This window comes from Dryobates pubescens, chromosome 9 (assembly GCF_014839835.1).
Source record: "Dryobates pubescens isolate bDryPub1 chromosome 9, bDryPub1.pri, whole genome shotgun sequence".
In the NCBI taxonomy this organism is placed as follows: domain Eukaryota; kingdom Metazoa; phylum Chordata; class Aves; order Piciformes; family Picidae; genus Dryobates; species Dryobates pubescens.
In genome coordinates, this window is record NC_071620.1 from 14,118,596 (window position 1) to 14,141,452 (window position 22,857).

General features: G+C 41.1%; 1 protein-coding gene across 16 annotated transcripts in view; it reads left to right on the forward strand.

The window, feature by feature from the left end:
- Positions 1–22,857, forward strand: part of PTPRM (protein tyrosine phosphatase receptor type M) — a 514,813-nt gene that overhangs the window by 251,388 nt on the left and 240,568 nt on the right. For all 16 annotated transcript variants that reach the window (XM_054164442.1, XM_009909925.2, XM_054164443.1 and 13 more), the window contains exons 8-11: positions 13,174–13,482; positions 15,209–15,318; positions 18,818–19,019; positions 22,584–22,686. In XM_054164442.1, coding sequence (XP_054020417.1) covers positions 13,174–13,482; positions 15,209–15,318; positions 18,818–19,019; positions 22,584–22,686 — 724 coding nt within the window. The remainder of the gene's footprint in view (positions 1–13,173; positions 13,483–15,208; positions 15,319–18,817; positions 19,020–22,583; positions 22,687–22,857) is intronic.

Here is a 22,857-nt window from a genome sequence, read left to right on the forward strand (position 1 = left end):
GTGACCTGTGAAGCTGGGTTATGTCTCCACAGTGAGGCAACCAGCAGTCTTTGACCAGTGACACTGTAATCCAGTCCTATGCCCTCTCCTTCACTCAGGATTTCAGGTACTTTAGCAACCTCCCATAACCTCCACCTTCCTGAATATTTGATGGCTGCTTTATGTTCTTCCATGTCAGTTATGGTTCTGGCAGAAATGCACAGGTTCTTTAATCCACTTGACAGGACCAAATTTAGAAGAGGGGAAAGAAGCAAAAGGACCAAATGCAAAGTGACCTGTAGTGATTAAAGCAGGGGATGCTGCAGGCAACGCAGGGAAATGTAGTCCTGATGAATGATTCATCTTTATGACTAGAGAAAGGAAACAAACCACAGAGACTCAAGACCATGTGTGGGAGAGAGGCACAGCTTAAAAGAGATAAACCACACTAGCCTAAGCAACCTGGGATACACAAAAACATCTTTATTGTCCTGTTTTCTTCTTTATTCTGTGCTTCTATTCCTTTGTCTGCTATTTATGTCGGTAGTATCTTATATTTCTGTATCTGAGGCAGACATCAAATTCCCAGGTATATGCATTTTTGGGGCAATCATAGGACTCTTAAATTTTATGAGGAAAAGGAGAACTAACTTAGAAGCAGTTTACCATCCACTACACACTTTTCCCCCAGCTCTTCTCCGTTCTGCTCCACTGGAAGTTTCTTTCCTTCAAAGAAGTGTGTCAGAAGAAAGGATGTGATAGTTCTTCTTTATTTCAGAGTATAGCAGCATCAATTACCTTCATTAGCAAGCATATTTCTGATGTTTGCTTTGTACAGGGCATGGTAAAGCAGAGAAACTGGTGGCAAGTAATTTCTTCCGCTGTCACAGTAAAATTCAAAGAAATCTACCAGGGAAAGTCACAGAATTGCTTTGGTTGGAAAAGACCTTGGAGATCATCAAGTTCAACCATTATCTAACTCCACTGAGTCTGGTGCTAAACCATGTACCTCAGCACCACTTCTCTGTGTCTTTCAAACACTTCCAGGGATGGTCTTTCAAACACCTCCCCAGGGAGTCCATTCCGGTGGTGGAGATCCCTTTCAGTGAAGATGTTTCTTCTAATAGCCATCCTACACCTCCCTGGTGCATCTTGAAGCCACTTCCCCTTGCCCTATCACATTTTACTTGGGAGAAGAGAGGGAACAATCTGGGGGAGCTCTTCAAGATATTTTCTAGATGATGTGCTACAGTAGGGAGAAAAAGGCTGAGTACATTCAACCAACAATGTCAACAGCAGGTACTCTTAATATATGTACTATTCAAGAGCTCTAATGTACAAAGATATTATGTGTAGTTTTCAGAGGGAATGACAATCAGCAAGAAATTATTAGCATCATAGAATCATTAAGTTGGAAAAGACCTCTGAGGTCATGAAGTCCAACCTTCAACCCAACATTACCCTGACCATTAAGCTATGTCCTGGAGTGACAAATCTACACATGGCATACGGTGCTGAGTGACATGGTTAGTGGTAAACAGTGCCCTGTTTACAGTGGGATTTGATGATCTTTTTCACCCTTAACATTTCTATGATCCTATGATTATTAGTCACAATTAGAAGGTGACTACTGTACAAAAATACATATCCTACTGTATATAGAGAATGGTTTGCCAGGCTAACATGTCATAGATGTATTACAGCTGCTTCCAGGAAAATGGACTAGAAAAAAGGATATTCCCTCATGTGAGAACTTTTTTCTGTTCCCATGTTTTGACCACTGAGCAGAAGAATGTTTGTTAGGATAATGCTATTTCCTCTGTTCATGGTGTATGGTCAAACTCTATATGTTCTTCTCATCATGATATTTAATTATGCCCCTGTACCACCTCTTACTCTATCTGGAAGTTTCTCTGTTGGCTTTGTGTTAATAGATGGTTTCATGCTCAGTGAACATGATAACTGCTGCAACCATGTGAAGAAGGCACATCAGGTGGCCGTAAGAGCAATGCTTCAGACCTCAAGCTCTCTTTGCCTTGCTTGTGGTTTTGCAAATATGAGAAGCATCTGGGCTGCATGCTGTGTAAATTGGTCTAGAAGTCTGTCACTTGTGCCAGCTTCTGAAGGGTGCCACAGGTGTGGAGTTACGTGACGGGGTAAAAGTGTCTCTGTGTCAGATCAGGTGCACTGGGGGAGGGTTTGAGTTGATATCAGGAAAGATTTCTTCCCCAAAAACGTAGTCAAGCCATGAACCAGGCTGCACAGGGAAGCTGTGGATGCCCCCTCCATGAAGGTGTTCAAGGCCAGGTTGGACACGGCCTTGAGCAACCTGGTCTACTGGAATGTGCCCCTACCCGTGGCAGGTGGGGTTGTAACTAAATGATTATTGAGGTCTATTCCCATCCAAACCATATAATTCCATGAACATAGGTCATTTGACTCTAATTTTCCTCAAAGATCCTTTTTGATCGATCTGCCAATGGTAGACAGGGACTGACCTGCTGGGGAGCAGTGAAGGGGAAAAGGACCTGGGAGGTCCTAGTGGACAGGAGATTGACCATGAGCCAGCAATGTGCTCTTGTGGCCAAGAAGGCCAATGGCATCCTGGGGTTTATTAGAAGGGGTGTAGTTAGTAGGTCAAGAGAGGTTCTCATTCTCCTCTAGTCTGTCCTGGTGAGACCATATCTGGAGCATTGTGTCCAATTCTGGACCCCTCAGTTCAGGAAGAACCTCAGGGAACTGCTTGAAAGAGTCCAACACAGAGCCACAAAGATGATTAGGAGTGAAACATCTTCCTCATGAGGAGAGACTGAGGGAGCTGGGTCTCTGTAGCATGGAGAGGAGGAGACTAAAGGGTGATCTCATTCATATTTACAAATATGTAAAGGATGAGTGCCAAGAGGATGGAGTGAGGCTCTGCTCAGTGATGCCCAGTGACAGAACAACGGGCAATGGGTGGAAGCTGAGGCACAGGAAGTTCCATGGAAACATGAGGGGAAAATTTTTCACTGTGTGGGTGACAGAACACTGGAACAGGCTGCCCAGGGGGCTGTGGAGTCTCATAGTGATTCTTGTGCGAAGTATTTCTTGCAACCTTTAATTTTTCATTGATTTACATATTCACAGAGGTGCCTGGGGTGAAGTTGGGATAAATTGTCACTGCCATACATGTGAAGCGCAAAGTATATGTCTATGCTCTTTATTTTTTCATTTCTCAGTTAAGAGGTGTGCTTCCTTCATGAAAAAGAAAGAGAACCTGAAGAACCCAACACCTGTCTGTCTTTCAAACTCTCTAGAATTAGCTTGTCATGAAATGTAGAACTAATGTGTAGTTGTAAAAACCACTGCCAGCAGTTTCCTCACTAGGGGCTGATGGCTAAGTAGATTTAGGAATGAAAGGGGTTATTATAAAGTGATTACTGAATAGCTAGGTATGTCATTTTAAACAAGCAACCAAAGCCTGAGTTGCAGATTTGGAAGGTAATCTTGTTTGTATCCTTCATACTTAAAAATCTGATTTTGATTATGGAGGAGTAATCACCTAATGTAAGTAATTTGACAAAAACCTATATTGAATGGTGTTTTTCTTCGATTCTCTATTTGAATAATATCCATATTAGAATTTAAATGACTCACCACTCTGAGTGTACCTATAAAATGACAACATAAAGAAATATTAGAGTCAGTTTGCATTGGCTCAGATTTAAATTTTGTTATCGAGTGAAAAGTTCATATCAGCTGTCACAGTGAATCATAGAATGCTCTGGGTCATGAAAGAAAACATATAGAAACTACTAACTTTAAAAGGCTGTTATTCATAATTAAAAGAGGAGTTCCTGTTGATTAACAGGGTGTTACTGATGATTAACAGGGTGCTATTGATGATCACACTCATATATTTTTCATCTTTGAATGTCAGTCTGAAGACACACACCTTGTGGGATATGTGTAGCCAAGAATTGGAGAGAAAGCGATGAAAAAGGGTCATAGAATCCTAGAATCCAAGAATGGTTTGTGTCGGAAAGGACTGCAAAGATTATCTAGTTCCAACTCCCCTGCCATTGGCAGGGACACCTTCCACTAGACCAGGTTGCTCAAGAATTTGTCCAACCTGAGCTTCCAGAGAGGGGACATCCACAGCTTCTCTGGGCAACCTTTTCCAGTGTTTCACAAATCTCACTGTAAAGAATTTCCTCCTGATACCCAGTCTAAATCTACCCTCCCTCAGCTTCAATCCATTCCCCCTTGTCCTATCACTACCAGCCCTTGTAAAAAGTCTTTCCCCAGCTTTCTTGTAGGCCCCCTTCAGGTACTAGAAGGCTGCTATAAGGTTTATTCATCTGCAGTAAGCAGGAACATCCCCAACTAGATCAGATTGCTCAGAGACCCATCAAATCTAATCTTGAATGTCTCTGGGGATGTCTCTAATCTTGCAGTATTATGTCACAGAATCACCAGATGACAAGGGTTGGAAGGGCCAAGTTCAAGGTCGTGTATCTGAATCCTGTACCTTTACAGGTTGCTTCTATCCCAAACCATTCTGTGATTCTATAGTCATAATGACAGCAGGATAGTTTGGGAGATGATCACTTCTCTCTTTTGCCCAGTAGGTTGCCAGCATCTTTGGAAGGAAAAAGGGGATGACTATGAGTACATCCTATCAATGAGAACCTTCCAGCTCTCAGATTCTAGGAAGTGGTTTAGTCCAGAGACAGAAACCTGTTTAGGGTGAGGTTGCCCTGAGATGTGCTTCTTTACACTAAAGGCTTTTCCTCATGACAACTTCTCCCATCTGTGACTCAGTGGATGCTGATGATGCTAGTAAAGGTACTGGGAGAAACATGAAGGCAGCAGCTCTAGGGAAATTTTACAGCAGCATTTCAGTATCCGAAGGGGGCCTGCAGGAAAGCTAGGGAGGGATGGTTTACAAGGACTTGTAGTGATAGCACGAGGGGCAATAGTTTTATACTAGAGCAGGGTAGATCTAGACATAAGGAGGACATTCTTTACTATGTGGGTGGTTGAACACTGGAACAAGTTGGCCAGAGAGGTGGTGGAGGCCCCATCTCTGGAGATATTCACGGTCAAACTTGATGGGGCCCTGAGCAACATGATCTGGTTAAAAATGTTCCTGCTTACTGCAGGGGGTTGGACAAAGTGGCCTTTGAGGATCTGTTCCAACCTGATGCATTTGATGCTTTTCTGATTCTTAGTCCTGCCTCTCAGTGCTCTGAGCCAGCAATAACTTGGAAGGGTGCAGAAATGATCTCCGTACTGCTCATAGTTATTATCCTGATGACTTTAGGGTACATACATGCTCATGGTCATCATCCTTCATGGGCATTTTCATTGTGAAAGACAAATGAATATGATTAAAAGGATATAATTAAAAGAAGAAGGGAAAAAATTAAACTAGGAAAATAATTTAAAAATTAATATAAGTAAATGAAGCCATTTTTTCCACCCCCCAGAATTTGCCCAGAGAAAAACAGGCATAGTCTGGTTCTCAGCACATAATCTATATTACAAAATTGATTACCCCTTCCTTTTTCATGTTTCAGGTGACTATCATTTCAGTTTTGCTGTCTCATAGCTCTCTCTCTCATTAGAGCTGAAGCTCTGCGGGGCTTGCATCCCAACATTTTTTAACATGTCAGGGAGTACGTTTAGAAGACTGATAGAAGTGGCTGCTTTTCTGTGGGAGGCATCTATTTTTGCAGAAGGGGGGACATGTTCTTATGGAAATCCTATTAGCAAGGAACAGTGAATGATTAGTAGGAATTTTAAATACTATAGCTTGAAATCTTTCCAGGAGATGCTGGGTGTCTTCTGTGGTCATTTTCCAGCACTCTTAGAACGTGGGTTTGACTTAAAACACAAGCAACCTGCTTTGAAACTTGCTAGCTTGTGGAGCTTCCTTCTCCAAACCCACCTGGACATTGCAATCCTGGGTAACCTGCTCTGGGTAACCCTGCTTTAGCAGGGGTGTTGGATTAGGTGATCTCCAGAGGTCATTCTAACTCCTCCATTCTGTGATCCTGTGAAACAAAACATGTCTTAAGTTGTCTGCTGAATCATACATGTAGCCCTGACTTATCATGTGGAATCAAGTCTGAAGTGTGTATGTGCTTATGGTCTCCAACACTGCAGTATGGGTGTTCCTGGAACATGAAAAAGGGCCTCACCAAGTTTGACTTTGAATGTCTCCAAGAATGGTGTTTCTACCACCTCTCTGGGCAAGCTGTTCCAGTATTTCCATGAAATTGTATGCAACACCCTCTGATGGTGATGCTCGAGCACTATGACTTTACTCAGAGTGAGCTGATGTAAAAAGATATTAAGTGATCTGAACAAGACTGCTTAGGCAATCTCTGGCAATGTCTGTACATTTAATGCCCTTTAATTAGCTTTTGTGTTTAAAAGAGGTGTAGTGGATAATACAGAATCACAGAATGCACTGGGTTGAAGGGACCCTCAAAGGTCATTTTGTCCAACCTCCCGTCAGTGACTGGGGACATCTCCAACTAGATCAGGTTGCTCAGGACCCAGTCAAGTTTAACTTTGAATGTCTCCAGGGATGGGGCTTCAACCCCAACCTTAAATCTGAAATGATTCAATTTTCATCTTAAATTTGTGTATTTTCTTATCCTGCGCAGGCTTTATTTCCTTTGGAAGGACAATAATGTCCCATCTGGAATTTAAACCACAGGAGTTGCTACAGAGCTAACCCACACTAATAGTTTGCCTAGACAAGGCGTAAATTCTTCACTGCAGTTGTTTCAGATGTCTTTCCAATAGTATCTAACACATACCAGATGTCTGCAGCCACTGGAGTATCATGGAGAAAATCCCCATGATATTGCTTTCCTCATCTCTTGTTTCAGTAGGTCTTGAAAAACAAAACTTCATGTCAGAGTTTTCCTTCCAAACCCATGTTTTGATGACCAACAGCAGGATGCTAAAAATATACCTAAATAACCCCTCCTCTGATTCTGAAATTGAGTTCTGGGGGAAAATAAATAAATAATTTTTTAAAAAGGCATTGTACTTGTGGTAAGAAGTAAAGTGTGAAGTTCCAGAGAAATGAGCTGTGAATTGCAGCTGCAATGGAAATTGATCCTGTCTGTCAGGCTCTGCTCCATATTCTCAGAGAAAACAGAGCAGAGCAGGGAAGGAGCCAAGATCATGGATTAAATGGGATGCTAAAGTGCCAGGGGCTAGAGCGGGGCTGGCTGGTCCCTCAGGTCAGAGCTGCAACTGTCAGGCATCACTGCTCGATACCCTGCTGAAGCTGGCAGAAGGAGAGCAGGATGAAAAATGCTGCAGGCACCAGCAGGGGAATTGGGAAGAAGTACCTGGCTCAGCTTCAGGCATGACAGGCGGTGTGCTCCACTGGGATGAAAAACTCTTCTCTATGAATCAGTAGATCTTCTCTTCCCTTTTTACCTCATGATTTGTACCAGCGAGGCGTAAGAAAACACCTGGAATACTGAGAATTGTAGAATCACAGAACGATTTGGATTGGAAGGGACCTTTAAAGGTCACCTACTCCAGTGCCCCTGCAGTCAGTAGGGACATCTGCAACTAGAGCAGAATGTTCAGAGCTCCACCCAACCTGACCTGGAATGTTTCCAAGAATATGGTATCTACCACCTCTCTGGGAAACCAGGAGTGTCTCACCACCCTCATGGCAAACAATTTCTTCCTTCTCTCTAGTCCAAATATCCCCCTTTTTGGTTTTCTTACAGATCCCCTTAAGTCCTGCAGGGCCAAAAGAAGGTCTACCTGGAGCCTTCTCTTCCCCAGGCTGAACAACTCCAACTCTCTTAACATGTCATCACAGCAGAGGGCTTCCAGCCCTCATTTCATTTTTGTTGTGTGTCCCCCTCCCACCCCCCACCCCCCCCCTTATAAAACAGAAGTTCAGTTCATCTGAAAACTGCAGAGTGAGTGAAGAGGTCTGGCCATGGAAACTCTGCAGATTTGGAATCTACCCAGTGAAAGAGATTCCACAATCTCTCTGGGCAGCCTGCTCCAGAGCTCCAGCACCTTCACAGCAAAAAATTTTCTCCTCATGTTCAGATAGAACCTCCTGGATTCCAGTTTATGCCTGTTTCCCCTTTTCCTGTCACTGGGCTCCACTTCACGTGTTGCCCCATCCACTTGCCCCTTTAGATATTGATCATCATTAAGAAAATCCCCTGAAACTGTCACAAGGTAACAAGAAGTTTCCAGGGTTCAGTAGCAGAAGGTGCCAAGTTCACAGAATCACAGATGCAAGGTAGCAATAGGAGACCATTGCTATGATGGCAACCTTCAAATACTACCTGAATAGTTAGTGCAGCAGTTTATCTGTAGAAGCTTGCTTTTTCCCTTCAAGTTGGGAACTTACCATAAATTTACCATGCATACTGATAAAACATCTTGTAGAAGTCAGCTAAATGAAGTCATCATGCTAGGGTAATTAATTCAGCTTCCCCTTTTAAGCCACAGTCATTAGTTGTTCTTCAACAGTTTTGTTTCCCCAAGTATCCTATGTCCTTCATGATGAAGACCATATGCTTCCCAGTGTATCGAAGGTGAAAAACTAGGCTTTCAGAACCATATTACATTAAATATTTCCTCTGGGGCATACAACAGTATCTCCAGAGAAGCTCAGTGCTAACTTGATCAAATGGAAACTTGTTTCTCTATTTTTTTTGCTGCAATAACTGCTATTTTTCATGACTGTTTGATTTTTTTCATCCAAAAAATTCCATTGACCCCAGCATTTTCTTCTGGTTGAAAGCAGACATGTTTCCTTCTTCCTTGGTTATTGTATGAATTAACTGAATCTGTCTCAAAATTGCCACATATTTGGAGTGTGTAGGTCTGTTATGACTGAGAACTATGTAGAGCAGATGACAACTGATGTCCTCAGGTCTGTAATGAAATCATATCTGCTAAATGGAAGAAGAGTGGCATTCAAAAGAAAAAGAAAGAAAACAAAGTAGTGACACCTCTGGAATTAGTTTTCTTTGCTGAGAGGAATAGTAAAGCATCATCTGCTCCACTAACCATGGCCATTTTGAGAATGTATGAGTAAGGCTGAGGACACAACATGGGTAAATTCTTTGGAGAATAGGCCTGTGTCTTCAGAGGCTCTTTCATGGATGAACCTGCTTGGAATATTCACCCTCACTTTTTCAGTGGACATCCTTCATAAACCAGCAGTTATCCCACTTGGTACCCTGTATATCGAAAATCAGGTAGGAGCCGAGTAGCTTATCTGCTACTGCAGATTAGAGAATCAAGTCAGGAACCAAAGCAACCAGGGTATTTGCTTTGCCTGATGAGCTTTATCCTCTGAATATCAACAAAAGCTGTATTGTCTTCATCTTTTACAATCTAATCTCCTTCTTCCCTTGTCTGTTTTGTTAGAAGTGAAAATGTGTCTGTCATTCTCTCAGAAATTACTTCAAGATTTAACTAGAGGGCTAACTTGTACTTCTTATGAAGATAACATGACATAAGAATATTTTCCTCCTGGGCAGAAGTCTTGGATAGGTTTTGATGCAGGGTTTTTTCTGTTTTTTTTTTTTGGGGGGGGGAGGTGTCTTTTTTTTTTTCCTTTTCTTTTTTTTTCAACAGCCACTTGATTTAAGCTTTAAAAATGCTACAGATTAGTTTTATGTCTCTAATAAAATGATGTCTCAGCTCCCTGGTGAATTTATGGGTGTGCCTACTGTGGAACTAAGCAAGCTGTTCCTTATTCCTGCACCTAAGAGCTTCCTTCAACTGCTGAGTGTTGTATGTCAGGGTCACCTCAATTTGTTGATTTTCTAGTCCTATCTAGCCCATTCATGAAATTTATGTCTGTGTTATACAGAAGTAAATGGAATTATAGGATCATAGACTCATTTTGGCTGGAAAAGACCTTCAAGATAAGTCCAACCATTAACCCAGCACTGCCATATCACCACTAAACCATGCCCCTCAACACCACACCTATGCAGCTTTGAAGCACCTCCAGGGATGAGGACTCCACCACTGCCCTGGGCAACTTTGTCCAGAGCTTGACAACCCTTTTAAGGATTAAATTTTTCCTCATGCCCATTATAAACCTCCCCTGGGACAACTTGGTTCTTCTTGGTTTAACACTTGTTTCTCGAAAGAAAAGACCAACACTCACCTGACTAAAACCTCTTTTCATGGAGTTGCAGAAAGCAAGAAGGTCTCCCCTCAGCCTCCATTTCAGCAGGTTAAACATCCCAAGTTCCCTCATCTACTTCTCACAAAACTTGTGCTTTAGACCCTTCTCTAGTGTCATTGTCCTTCTCTGGACCTATTCCACCACCTTGATGTCCTCCTTGTACCACAGTGCCCAAAACTGAGCTTAGTATTCAAACTGTGGCCTCACCAGTGCTGAGTACAGGAGGACAATCACTTCCCTGGTCCTGCTGGCCACAAAATTGCTGATTACAGGCCCAGATTTTGTTGCCTTTCTTGGCTACCTGGGCACACACTGGTTCATTTTCATATGGCTGTTGATCTGCTGAGCCCTCAGGTTCAGCTCTCCAGACACTCTTCCCCAAGTCTAGAGCATCACATGGACTTGTTATGACCATTGTTTAAGGAAGACATGAACATTTACAGAAGATGTGAAAAGCACAGGACTTGTCAAGCTTTGAAGTTTGCTTCTCATTGATCTTAATTGTTGTATCAATAGAAAATAAACTAAACAACCCAAACAGCAGGATCTTTACTGGGGTATCTGAGTGTGGAAGCACATAAATGGTTCTATATTGATTTTTCCTTGGCAAGGACATTTTCACCAGTCAGCCTACTCACTGGGAAGGAGACCAGGATTAGATCTATCATTGAATTTATTTGGCTTTGCCTTTCTTTTTGTTTTCACCAGTTGGTAACCATTCTGTATTGGTGATTAACACTGTTTGGGTGCTGGGAATTACTACCAAAAAACCCCCCACCAAAACCAACCATATAGTGGAGGACTGAATGGGGACACAAAAAAAAATGTACCCTGCTGTGTAGATGTTAGAAAGAACAAACAATTTCTTAACACCTTTTCTTCAAGGAGTTAAGATGAATAAGGTCTTTGAACAAGCAATTCAAGCATGCCAGGATTTTATTAAAAACTAAGAAGATGAAATCCTGTGTAAATTGTTTAGAACATTCCCAGTGAAGACATGTTGATTAATAAACATAAAACAGGGAAGATGCATATTAATTTGTTTACGTATAAGAGGCTCATTAAAAGTCTTCTAAGCATTTAACTAGTGAAGCAGTGGATGAAACCAGGCATTGTCTTTAATCTTGTTGAGGGCTGCAATATGAAAACCCCCAGATAATTGCTAAATGAGTATAATAGCTCCATTAATGACCATGTTTTGAAGATGTGCAGTCTGTCTCAGCTCAGCGATTGTGATTTTGCTGTAATTTGGTGGAAATTTGGGTTCACCTTTATATCCGAAGTGCTGCAGACCAGTAGATATGAAGAAAACTTAATTTCATCAACCACAATCTTTGATTCTTTTTGTCAAGGATTAGGGCTGGGCCAGGCACTATAGGACCAAAAAATGCTCTCTATGAAATCACTTTGTCTTCTCAAAAGGAAATTAAAGAGAAGAAGAGAGAGAGAATGAAGGGGTGAGAAAGAAACTAAATCAGCTGGAATGGAAATAAGCACAATATAATCACATAGAAACAAAGAGATACAAACCAATAAGGAACCCAGCCCCTGATGGCAGTGATGTTGCCATTGTCACCACTGATTGTGAAGGCAGCTACTGGGGAAGTCCCAGATCGGACTCAGAAGCAGATTGGAACCAGATTCAGAAACTGTATTCTGGAACTGGATTCAGGAACAGACATATTAGAATCAAAGACAGAATAGAGAGATTCCTCCTCAGACACTGGCTATCAACCCCTTGGCTTCACCCTGCTGATCCCTCAGCTAGATCCTGAAGATGCTGCCCATGGGATGCAATCCTTTGTTGGTCAGTTGAGGGTCACCTTTCCTGTCCCCTCCTACCCATAGATGCCACCTCTGACTTTCTACAGCCCAAGGTGGGGCACAAGATGTGGCAGTGCCCTTGGTCTGTGCAGGAGCAAGTCTAAACCAGAGACTTTCTGCAGCCCAGCCCTTGGCAGTAACTCTCTCCATTAGCATTCTCAGTGCTAGAAGCAGCCTCTGGCTGTGCAAACCTGCCCTGAACTTCACAAAGTGCCCTCACTGAGCAGAGACTGAACTGAGAAATCAAATCACTGAACAGAATTGTTTCTGGTCTAGCTCAGATCAGGACACTTGTTTATAGGTAGCCGTAAGGTCCTGGGCATGATTTTGTTAGATGTGATTTATGGCTGGTTGTCGAGGGGGGGATCTCCAGGGAAGCACAGACTCATAGGATATTGGTTGATGTACCTCCTCTTGCTTTTTGGTTCTTTGCAAACCCACTACTACAAACTGAGGTATTTGCACTGTTTATATCAGATGTGGTTAACAAGAAATAAAAAACCAAAGAAGAAGAAAGAAGCTGTTAACAGCTAGCTCTTGTGGAAAAAGAGCCCTATGGACTGTTTGAAAGGAATTAAGATATTAACTTAATGTCCTGAGCAAATGGAGATTGAGTAATTGCTTTCAGTCTCACTGCAAAACAAATGAATCAGAAATAGCTGAGGAACCTCCTAACACTGTTTTTATTGTATAAACAGTCCTAGGAGAAAATCACCACGTATTTGAAAGTTGTCCCTAAAATTACTTTCTCTTTTCAGGTGCTTGTTTTGTGGAGGATTTTTCTCTACAAGTGTTAAAGTAAATTTGTTTGTATTTGGAGATAATTCTCTTTTTTTGCAAGCAAGATAGGTAAAAAAAAAACCCAAATACACATCATTTAAACTCATCTCTTACACTTGAGATGAAGCATTAAAAGTTTCTGGTATTTTGTTTGCTCTTCATTTTTCATCAAAGGCGCTCTCCTATTCTAAATGTGGTTTAGGTTTTATTCCCCACCCCCCGATTTTCAGAGACCTGTACTTTTTATTGTCATTTGCATGGTGAGAGATAAAGCACTTAATTTCTGTTTCTGCTTATACATCATGTTCATAGACCTGTACAGCTTCTTATGTCTCTTGTTGTTTCCTATTGTAGTAGGAATAAATAATCACACCTGAATTTTGTTGGTAATTTTGCAGATCCAATGCGTGGGCCACGAAAACTGGAGGTTGTGGAGATCAAATCCAGACAAATCACTATTTGCTGGGAACCATTTGGATACAATGTCACTCGCTGCCACCGATACAACCTCACGGTCCATTACCGGTACCAGGCTGGAGGGCAGGAGCAAGTGAGAGAAGAAGTAAGCTGGGATACAGAAAGTTCACATCCCCAGCACACAATTACTAATCTATCACCATACACAAATGTCAGCATCAAATTAATACTAATGAATCCTGAAGGACGGAAAGAAAGCCAAGAACTTGTAGTACAAACTGATGAAGATGGTGAGTTGTTGTGTTGACATGTTGCACACACATGCTGCCTGATAGTCAACCCATCCTTCTGTGGAAGTGCATGCTCTATTTTCACTAACATCTGTGACAGGTTTTCTATCAGCTTCACCAATTTTGAGGCATTAAAGAGTCCATTCAAAATATTTTTAACTAGATAAAAAAGAATAAAACCATTATAATATAATGATTTACATAACCTATAACATCACACATCCTTTAACCCTTTCTTCATTAAATTCATCACTTTGGCTTGAACTATGCTTTGCCCCTTAAAAGTTCCAGTATCATTGTGGAGAAGGTGATTATCCACAGTATCCTCCTGTAGGTCTTCTCTATAGATTGATATGCTCAATGCTAAATATTGATTGATTTGCAGTTTCAATTTCTCTAGCTTCAGCTTTCCAACCACAGGAGAGTGCTGGCTGCTTATGCAGACAATATATTCCAAATACAGACATGGAAAAAAATGCAGATATTCCCTTTCTTTTAGTAATTTTCAGCTAATGCAGCTATTTTAGATTTTTATTTTTAATTTTGTCTTAGCAATACTGTGATTTGAAGCATGGACAGCAGAACTGGCTACCATGTCTCTGTAATGCTCTAATAATATTGGATGATAAGTTTATACCACCCTCCTATGTCCCCTGTGATATTATTATGATTGTAAATGCAGAGTTTACTAGAGCTCTGTTAGCTACACCACGACAATGGGTCTTCCTTGTTGAATTGGTTGTGCATTGAGAATTAGTTGCCCTTTCCAGAACACTAGAGAGGTATTGCCCCTTAGTGCCCTCTACAAATGTACCTTTAGTTTATTGACCTTGCTTTTAGCCATTTTGAAACATTCAGAGAAATCTTACCAAATGACTGGCACTGCTTTATACAACAGATTTGTCCTCTTCCCATTTTTAGCCTGTGCAACATGGAATGGCTTTGCATACCCCTCTACATCAAGGATCAGTTTACAGAATCACAGAATGGGAAAGGATTGAAAGATCATCTAGTCCAAGCCCCCTGCTAAAGCAGGGTGACCAGCCAACTCTTTATAAAAAGCTCATTTGCCTTTTTTTTTCATCAATAGTGTTTTACAGGAAAAACGTCACATTCACCAGTTCCTTCTTACGCTGAAGATGGTGCACAGGGAACCACAGAATCATAAACAGTTTCATTTGAAAGGGGCCTCAAGGGTCATCTAGTTCGAACCTCCTTGACATGGACAGGGACGTAGATCAGGTTGCTCACGGCCACATCCAGCCTGGTTTAGAACGCTTCCAGGCTTGGAGCCTCCACAGCTTCTCTACACAGCCTGTTCCTGTGCACACCCTTGTGGGGAAGAATTTCTTCCTAATTACTAATCTCAATCCAGCTTCTTCCAGTTTGAAGCCATCACCCCTCATCCTGTCACTACATGCCTTTGTCAAAAGTTCTTCTCCCTCTCTCCTGCAGGCCCTCTTTGAATACTGGAAGGATCCCCTTCAAATACTGGAAAGAACATGCTGGTTTCTTAACATCTTGTTAAGGAAGATATTTCCTTGACACTGTCTCCTTAAATAAATCATTCTTCTCCTGAGCCACCCTGGCCTTTGCTTGATGCTTGGGAAAATAATAGTGGGATGTTTTTTTCTGCCTCCACAGAATAAATAATAAGCAGATGGTCTCCTCCTGAATTTATTTCTCAAACCAGCATTTCGGGGTTTTTCCTTCTTTTTTCTTTTAGTCCCAAGTGCTGTGCCACTGGAATCCATCCAAGGGAGTACCTTTGAGGAGAAGATTTTTCTTCAATGGAGAGAGCCAGTGCAAACATACGGTGTGATTACTTTGTACGAGGTACCTGCATTTTGCCATGTTTTAATTTTTATGTGGGTTTCTGTAATTAGGAAGAAAATTAAGTGGGTACTTTTTTCCCCCCAGTTTATGTAAAATGAATCTTCTTGTTGAAGACACCAACACAAAGTCATAACATCAAGTTTATGATGCAGAAGTCAATTACTCAGGATTCAGTATATCCCTGGCTTAGTTGCTTTAAAAAACTGTTGATTTTAGAGCCATGTGATCCTGCTTTTTATCTAGAAATATGGATCAAATATTTAAAAGATTGATAGATCTTGGTGATAGTTTTAAATAAAATCAGAGATAACACAGTGGTGACAGGGAGCATCATCACATTTAGGTGATGATATGATGATGATTTCTGTGAGATAAGACCCATTACAGGAAGCCCATTGTACCAGAAACAAGCAGGCATAATTAAAAAGAGAAAAAACCTAGCATGTTTTAAATGCAAATTCAAGCAAATTGTATGTTGCTAGGTGGCTCAAAATCACTGCTTTTTTCTCCTGTGGAACCTCTCCCTGAATACCTTTTAGAAAAATTGACAAAAGACTGCAGAGATTAAGCTGTCAGACAGTAATCACTGTTAAGCTTCTTACCTGACCTTACTACAAAATTGGTATTGAAATGCTTTGTTTAAATAGCAACAACAACAAAGGAAAAAACACCTCAATGAGACACGGTGTAAAAGAAGAGTTAAACTGAACAGTAACCTATTGATAGTGTTTTGAAAACTATTTTATTGTAAGATGATAAAATGTTATGAAAAATTGTGAATTTGTTCTTTTATAAAGCTAACTAGCCTCCAGCTCGTTCAACAGTCAGCCCTCTTCAGGGATCAGAATGTTTTAGTTAAGATGTTGATGTTTTTGTTGACGTTAGGCTGTACAGACATAGAAACACACAATGGTGGATCACTGTCCTGGTCTGAGCTAGAGCAGAACCAGTTCCGGTCAGTGATTTCACTTCCCAGGTCATTCTGCTCAGTACCAAAACCTTCTGAAGCTCAGGGCAGGTTTACACAGCCAGTGGCTGCTTTTAACAGTGAGAATGCTGATGGGGAAAGTTACTGCCAAGGGCTGGGCTGCAGAAAGGCTCTGGCTTAGCCTTGCTCCTGCACAGACCAAGGGCACCACCACATCTTGTGCCCCACCTTGGGGTGCAGGATGTCAGAGGTGGCATCTGCAGGGAGGGGCAGACAGGACAGGTAACCCTCAGCTGACCAACAAGGAATTCCATCCCATGGATGATACCTTCAGGATCTAGCTGAGGGATCAGCAGGGTGAGGCCAATAGGTCTGAGGAGGACCGTGTCCTTTCTGCCTTCCATCCCAATCCATGTGTTCCTGAATCCAGTTCCAGACGCAGCTTCTGAATCTGGTTTCTCTCTGCCACTGAATGTGGTCTAGGACTTCCCCACTATCTACCCATCCCTTGAGGTTTTTTGACAAGCTCTGCAGCTATTCAGACACTTAGGTTTTTTGACATGTAGTGCATGCACTGTAACTTGCACTTAACAAATATCAAATATATCAGCAAACTGATGCAACCAAACTGTCCTTTCTTTTAAAGACACCAAGTCAGTTGAGTCAGGTGGATGGGTAAGAACAGACACATTGTTGCTGAAAGCTTGTCTGTCATTACTTTTTCTGCCCTATTTTTTTGCTTAGAACTCTCAAATGATAGAATCATAGAATGTTTTGTGTTGGAAGTCCAGTCCCTGTTTAGGGCATAATCCCCCCTCAGCGTAATTAAGGCTCTTACAGTTTAATTGATGAATGGGGAGTTGTAAAGGATCTCCCTATATCTACTGAAATAATCTTGGGGTTTATCTAAATGGTATCAAAGGTTTTATTACTAATTTTCAACACTTCATTCATGTTATATGTAAAAATCAATATCCATTAAGTCAGAGGCTATAGGAAATTACATCTGTTTAAGATGTTTAATGCTAAGGCAAACATCATCCTGGCTTGTATCAACAATATTGTGGCCACAAGATAGACAGCTGTACTTGGCACTGATGAAGCCACAACTTGAGTATGGGATTCAGTTTTGGACCCCTCATTACGAGAAGAACATTATGGTGCTGGAGCATGTCCAAAGAAGGGTAACAAAGTTGTTGAAGGATCTGGAGAACAGGTCTTGCAAGGAATAGCTGAAAGAACTGGGGTTGTTTAGGCTGGAGACAGAGAGGCTGAAGGGAGACATCATTGCTCTCTACAACTGCCTGAAAGGAGGCTGGACCAAGATAGGGGTTGGTCTCTTTTCCAAAGTAAGAAACAACAGGATGAGAGGAACTGGCTGCAAGTTACACAGGGGAGAGTCAGATTGGACATGAGAAAAAAAATAATCCTCAGATATGTTTGTCCAGCCCTGAACCAGGCTGCCCAGGGCAGTGGCTGAATCATCATCCCTGAAGGTATTTGAAAGCCAGGTAGATGTGATGCTGAGGGACATGGTTTATCAGTGGACTTGATAGTGTTGAATTATTGGTTGGACTCAATGATCTTAAAGATCTTTTCCAGCCTAAAGAATCCCATGACTCCATGATTCTATATTTCAATGTATTACTCTGTGGGTCTTCTTAATTATAATGATATAGAATAAATATAGAAAGAAAAATCAAATATCACTTTATATTCACAAGAATGTTGGAATTATTCACATGCAAATGAAACCTTAGGAAGAAAGGATGAATAATTTTTACTTTTGCATCTTTTTAGTGGATTTTTAATATATTTTTAAATTCTCATCACAGCACATGGAAATGAGTAATTAATAGCAGAAATCTAGCACAAGTTTTGCTGTGAACTTGCATTAACGTTTCTAATGAAAACTAAAAATACTGTTTGAATCAAAGAAGAGTCTTGAGGATACAATGTAACTCTTGCATGTATTACTTAACACTTTCTCGCTCCTCCAAATGAGAATCTGATCTAGGTACAATATAATAACCCAAGAAATTCCATATTAGCAATTAGAATATCTTAAGCTTCAGATTAAAATACCAGCTTTACCCACTTGCTGGAAAGTTTGTCTTAAGCTGCCCTTATCGTCTTCTGTTGTGCAAAGTGTAATTACAGTGAAGTCAGCTGGAACTGGGGGCTACACCGTCTGTTCTTCTCTTATCTGTTTTTAACCTGGTTGTTTTGGGTTTCTTATTGATGCTGATTGAAACTAACAGTAAGATGAATTCAAGACGTAACACTGCACAAGCCAGCATCTTGAAGGAATTATTGTAAGCCTGAGCTCGTCCTTTGGAGTTGTAATTGAGCTGCCTCTAAGTCTCAGTATCTATCAAAGTAATAACTCATCTCAGTTATGGCTGAGTTTCTGTGTCCCTTCATGGGATTCGGGATTTGAAGAGTATAAGAAAGTAAGATAGCTTATCATAAAATGTCTGACAGCGCATACATCAGGAGGGTTTACTGGATAAAGATGCAATCTCTGTCCACCTGCTCAAGGCAGTTGATAACTTTCTCATTCTTTTGCAGATCACCTACAAAGCAGTCAGTTCCTTTGACCCAGAAATAGATTTATCCAATCAAAGTGGACGTGTCTCCAAGCTGGGAAATGAAACACACTATCTCTTTTTTGGACTGTATCCTGGCACTACCTACTCCTTTACCATTAGAGCCAGCACAGCTAAAGGCTTTGGACCTCCAATCACAAACCAGTTCACCACAAAAATATCAGGTACTTGGTTAAAGATTTTTTGGGGTTTTTTTTTATTTTTACATCTATATAAGTATATTTAGAATCATAGAATACACAAGGTTGAAAGAGACTTCTAGAGGTCATCCAGTCCATCTCCCCTGCAGTAAGCAGGGACATCCCCAACTAGATCAGGTTGTTCAGAGACCCATCAAGCCTGACTTTGAATGTCTCCAGGGATGGGGAGAACTAGTAAAGAACTTCTTCCTAATGGCAAATCTACCCTTCTCTAGTTTAAAACCACTTGTCCTGTCACAACAGGCTCTGCTAAAAACATTGTCCCCATCTTTCTTATAGGTTTCCTTTAAGTACTGAAAGGCCACAAGAAGGCCTGCCTGGAGCCTTCTCTTCTCCAGGCTGAACGGTTCCAACTCCCTCAGCCTGCCCTCACAACAGGGGGGTTCCAGCCTAAGAATAATTTTATTTAACATTATTTCAGATGATTGTTTGCATCTCCTTTAAGATACAAGCAACAAACTGACAAAAGAAATTATATGAAGATGTCAAAGTGACATGTAGTAACATACCTTATATGTCTTAAATGCTTTAATATCAGATAGTACTTTGAAATTCCCATTCACAGCTGTAACTTGCCACCTAAGAAACCCTATGAATTATGTGCCTGCAGACAGTGCCAGCTGCTCTTGCAACATTTAGCATAGGGTTTTTTGGACGTGAGGATGAGGGTTTCATTCAGAGCTTAGTCAGCCTTGACATGATTCTAAATTAGTACAGTAACGGTGCTGGAAAATCTCTTTAATGAGCCATGAAGAATTGAGAGCAGAGCAGAAATACTCCATGTCTACCCTCACTTAGGAAGTGTAGCTAACTGCCAGCCTGTGTATGCTCCTAGCAGGCACGTGGATTGAGGTGGATATGAAACTATATTAGACAGGAACATCAGGGCTAGTGCTTTGCAGATAAGAGCAGCACGACTCTGTCACTTCTGCAGATCCATGAACAATATCTTAAAGTCCTCCCAGAGGCAGAGGAACATTTTGTTTCTCTTGCTGCTGGGATGCAGTGCTTTTACATCCTCTCAAATGCTTATGTAATTGATGACAAAGTGTTGTGCAAAATCACAGCTGAAATCTCTTTGCTCTTCACTTCTCTACAGTCTTCTTGGGAATTAAACTGCGAGTTGAACTGTGGCCCCCTGATAATATTTATAGAAAATTGCCTTACCTATTTGTGGTCAGCTTTGCTCTTCAGAAAGGATAAAGAAAAGCATTTGGATGCAATCTCTTTCTCTTTTACTCTTATTCTATGTATTTTATTCCCGTTATTCATTTTCTGTTCTCATTAAATTAAAAAATACATAGAATACATAGAATACATAGAATACATAGAATAAACCAGGTTGGAAGAGACCTTCAAGATCATCGCGTCCAACCCATCAACCAAAATAAAAATAAACTAACAGGTTTTAAGCACAAACAGAGTATTTTACTTTATCTTATCATAGGCAAGGGTAGTTAATGAAGGGTGGAAATTATTGCTAATACAAATGTTTGTACAGACTGAAAAAAAAAATAAAGAAATTGCTAATTTTCAAGTTGAAAAAGTTATTCCTTCCAGAAAGTCTAAACACTGATCAGTAGGGAAGAGGTTCACTTTCTAACCTTTTTCCTACACTGAGCAGAAACTGTCAGAAAACAATTTTCTGACAAACAAGTCTTGATAAGCAGGACTGGGTGCTCCACATAAAGACAGTATCAACCTCTAGGCTTCTCTAGCAAACTGAACAGCTCCAACAAAGCAAGATATTTCTTCCCCAAAAGAGTTGTCAGGTCCTGGACGAGGCTGTCCTAGGGAAGTGATGAAGTCACCATCCCTGCAAGACTTTTAAAAGCCATGTTGATGTGGAGCTGAGGGACATTGTTTAGTGGTGACCTGGCAGTGCTGGCTTAATGGGTGGACTTGATGATCTTAAAGGTCTCTTCCAAGTAAACCGATTCTATGATTCTATGAGTTAGGATGGCAGAATCACTCCTTATTAGAGTGAGGAAGGAGTCTGTTGATGAGGATCTGCACATCTGGGAGTAGTGCTGCATTTGTCCTTTTCTAATCCTTTTCTAAGATGTTGTCCTTTTCTAAATCTGATATGTCACCAACTAAAACTCATCAGTGTGAACAGACCTGGCAGGCATGCCTGGGAATGAGACTAATCTCCAAGTGACCATATGAAGAGCTTCTCCAAGCTGTCTGATCTGCATTGTCACTCACTCCTAGCTTTGTTAGTTATTGTACTAACAGAGGATGTTTCTGACTTGTCCATGGGTAATTAAAAACAGTCTGTTGATGAAGTTAAGGTGGACACTGAATGCATATTTTTGAATATCATTAAAAAAACTACAGCTGAATTTTTAGCTGTTGAATATGGTGCCCTCTTTGCTGGACCCAGCACTGCAGGTGGGGTCTAAACAGAGCAGAGGGGCAGAATTCACTCCCTCAACTTCCATTAGTTTTATATCACCATTAACAAGTGGATGATAAGGACACAAAAGACTGCTAAACCACCAATCCAGGAAGCAGCCTTCCATTCAAAATAAGGATGAAAGTGCCACTAGATGACAGCACTGAATGTAAGAGCAACAGTAGAAGACAATACCTGAGATATCATTTGTTTTAATCACAATTCTAATTCCCTAATGAAGACAGAGTATGCAAGAGTGCTATGGAGTGTGGCTTCACACTAAGAGAAGCTCTCATAGCAATAATCCTGCCTCATTATTGTTAATTAGGGCTGCAGTGGGCCAAAGACAGTTACAGCTCCAGTTAAAATTCCAGGAATGACCAATTTCTGAGGGCACATCAGCCACTGACACACTGGGAGAGCTGGGCTTCAAAAATGAGTATCACTTCTAGGGAGTGTACTTCTGTACTTCTAGGGAGATCTTATAACAGCAATCTAATACCTGAAGGGGACCTACAAGAAAGCTATCAAGAGACGTTTTACAAAGGCTTGTGGTTATTGGATAAGGGGGAATGGATCTAAGACAAACGAGGGTAGATTTAAACTGAATATTAGGAAGAGATTCTTTACAGTGAGAGTGGTGAGACGCTGGAACAGGTTGCCCAGGGAGGTAGTAGATGGCTCCTCCCTGGAGGTGTTCAAGGTCAGGCTGGACAGGGCCTTGAGCAACCTGGTCTAGTGGAAAGTGTGCCTGCCCATGGTGGCGGCAGGGGGAGGGTAGAACTACATGATCATTAAGGTCCCTTCCAACCCAAACCATTCTAAGATTTAATGATTACTCTTTATTTCCCAGTCATGGATTTTCAATGCTTTCTTCAAACTTCCTCCTCCTAGTATCTGTTTCCTGTCTTGAAATTGTCTCTGAGCTGGGATTTCTTTGTGGTTTTGTTTTTCTGAAGTTATTTAACAGTTGTCTTACTCTTGTGTGGCAACAAAAAGCATCTTAAGACCTATAATATAGTCTTTATGTTTGAGGAAGTCTTTAAAATCACCTATTCAAATGAAGCTACACATCTTAGAAGAAGAAAATACAGGAATGCTGATTATTTTTGCCTCTTTTCTTATTCTAGCCCCCTCGATGCCACCATATGAACTTGAAACACCTTTGAATCAAACTGACAGCACTGTGACAGTCTTGCTGAAACCAGCACAGAGCAGAGGAGCTCCTGTCAGGTATTTGGAGGCGGGGGGAACACTTACAGAATTAAACCCAAACTGATTAATTTCTTGAACATGTTTTCTGGGGATTTTCTACACAGCAATCAGTGTCTAAATTCGTGTCTGCATTAGCTCTAATTAAATTAAATAACTGGAGAAAATGAAAGTGCTTTGATGTCGAGTGCT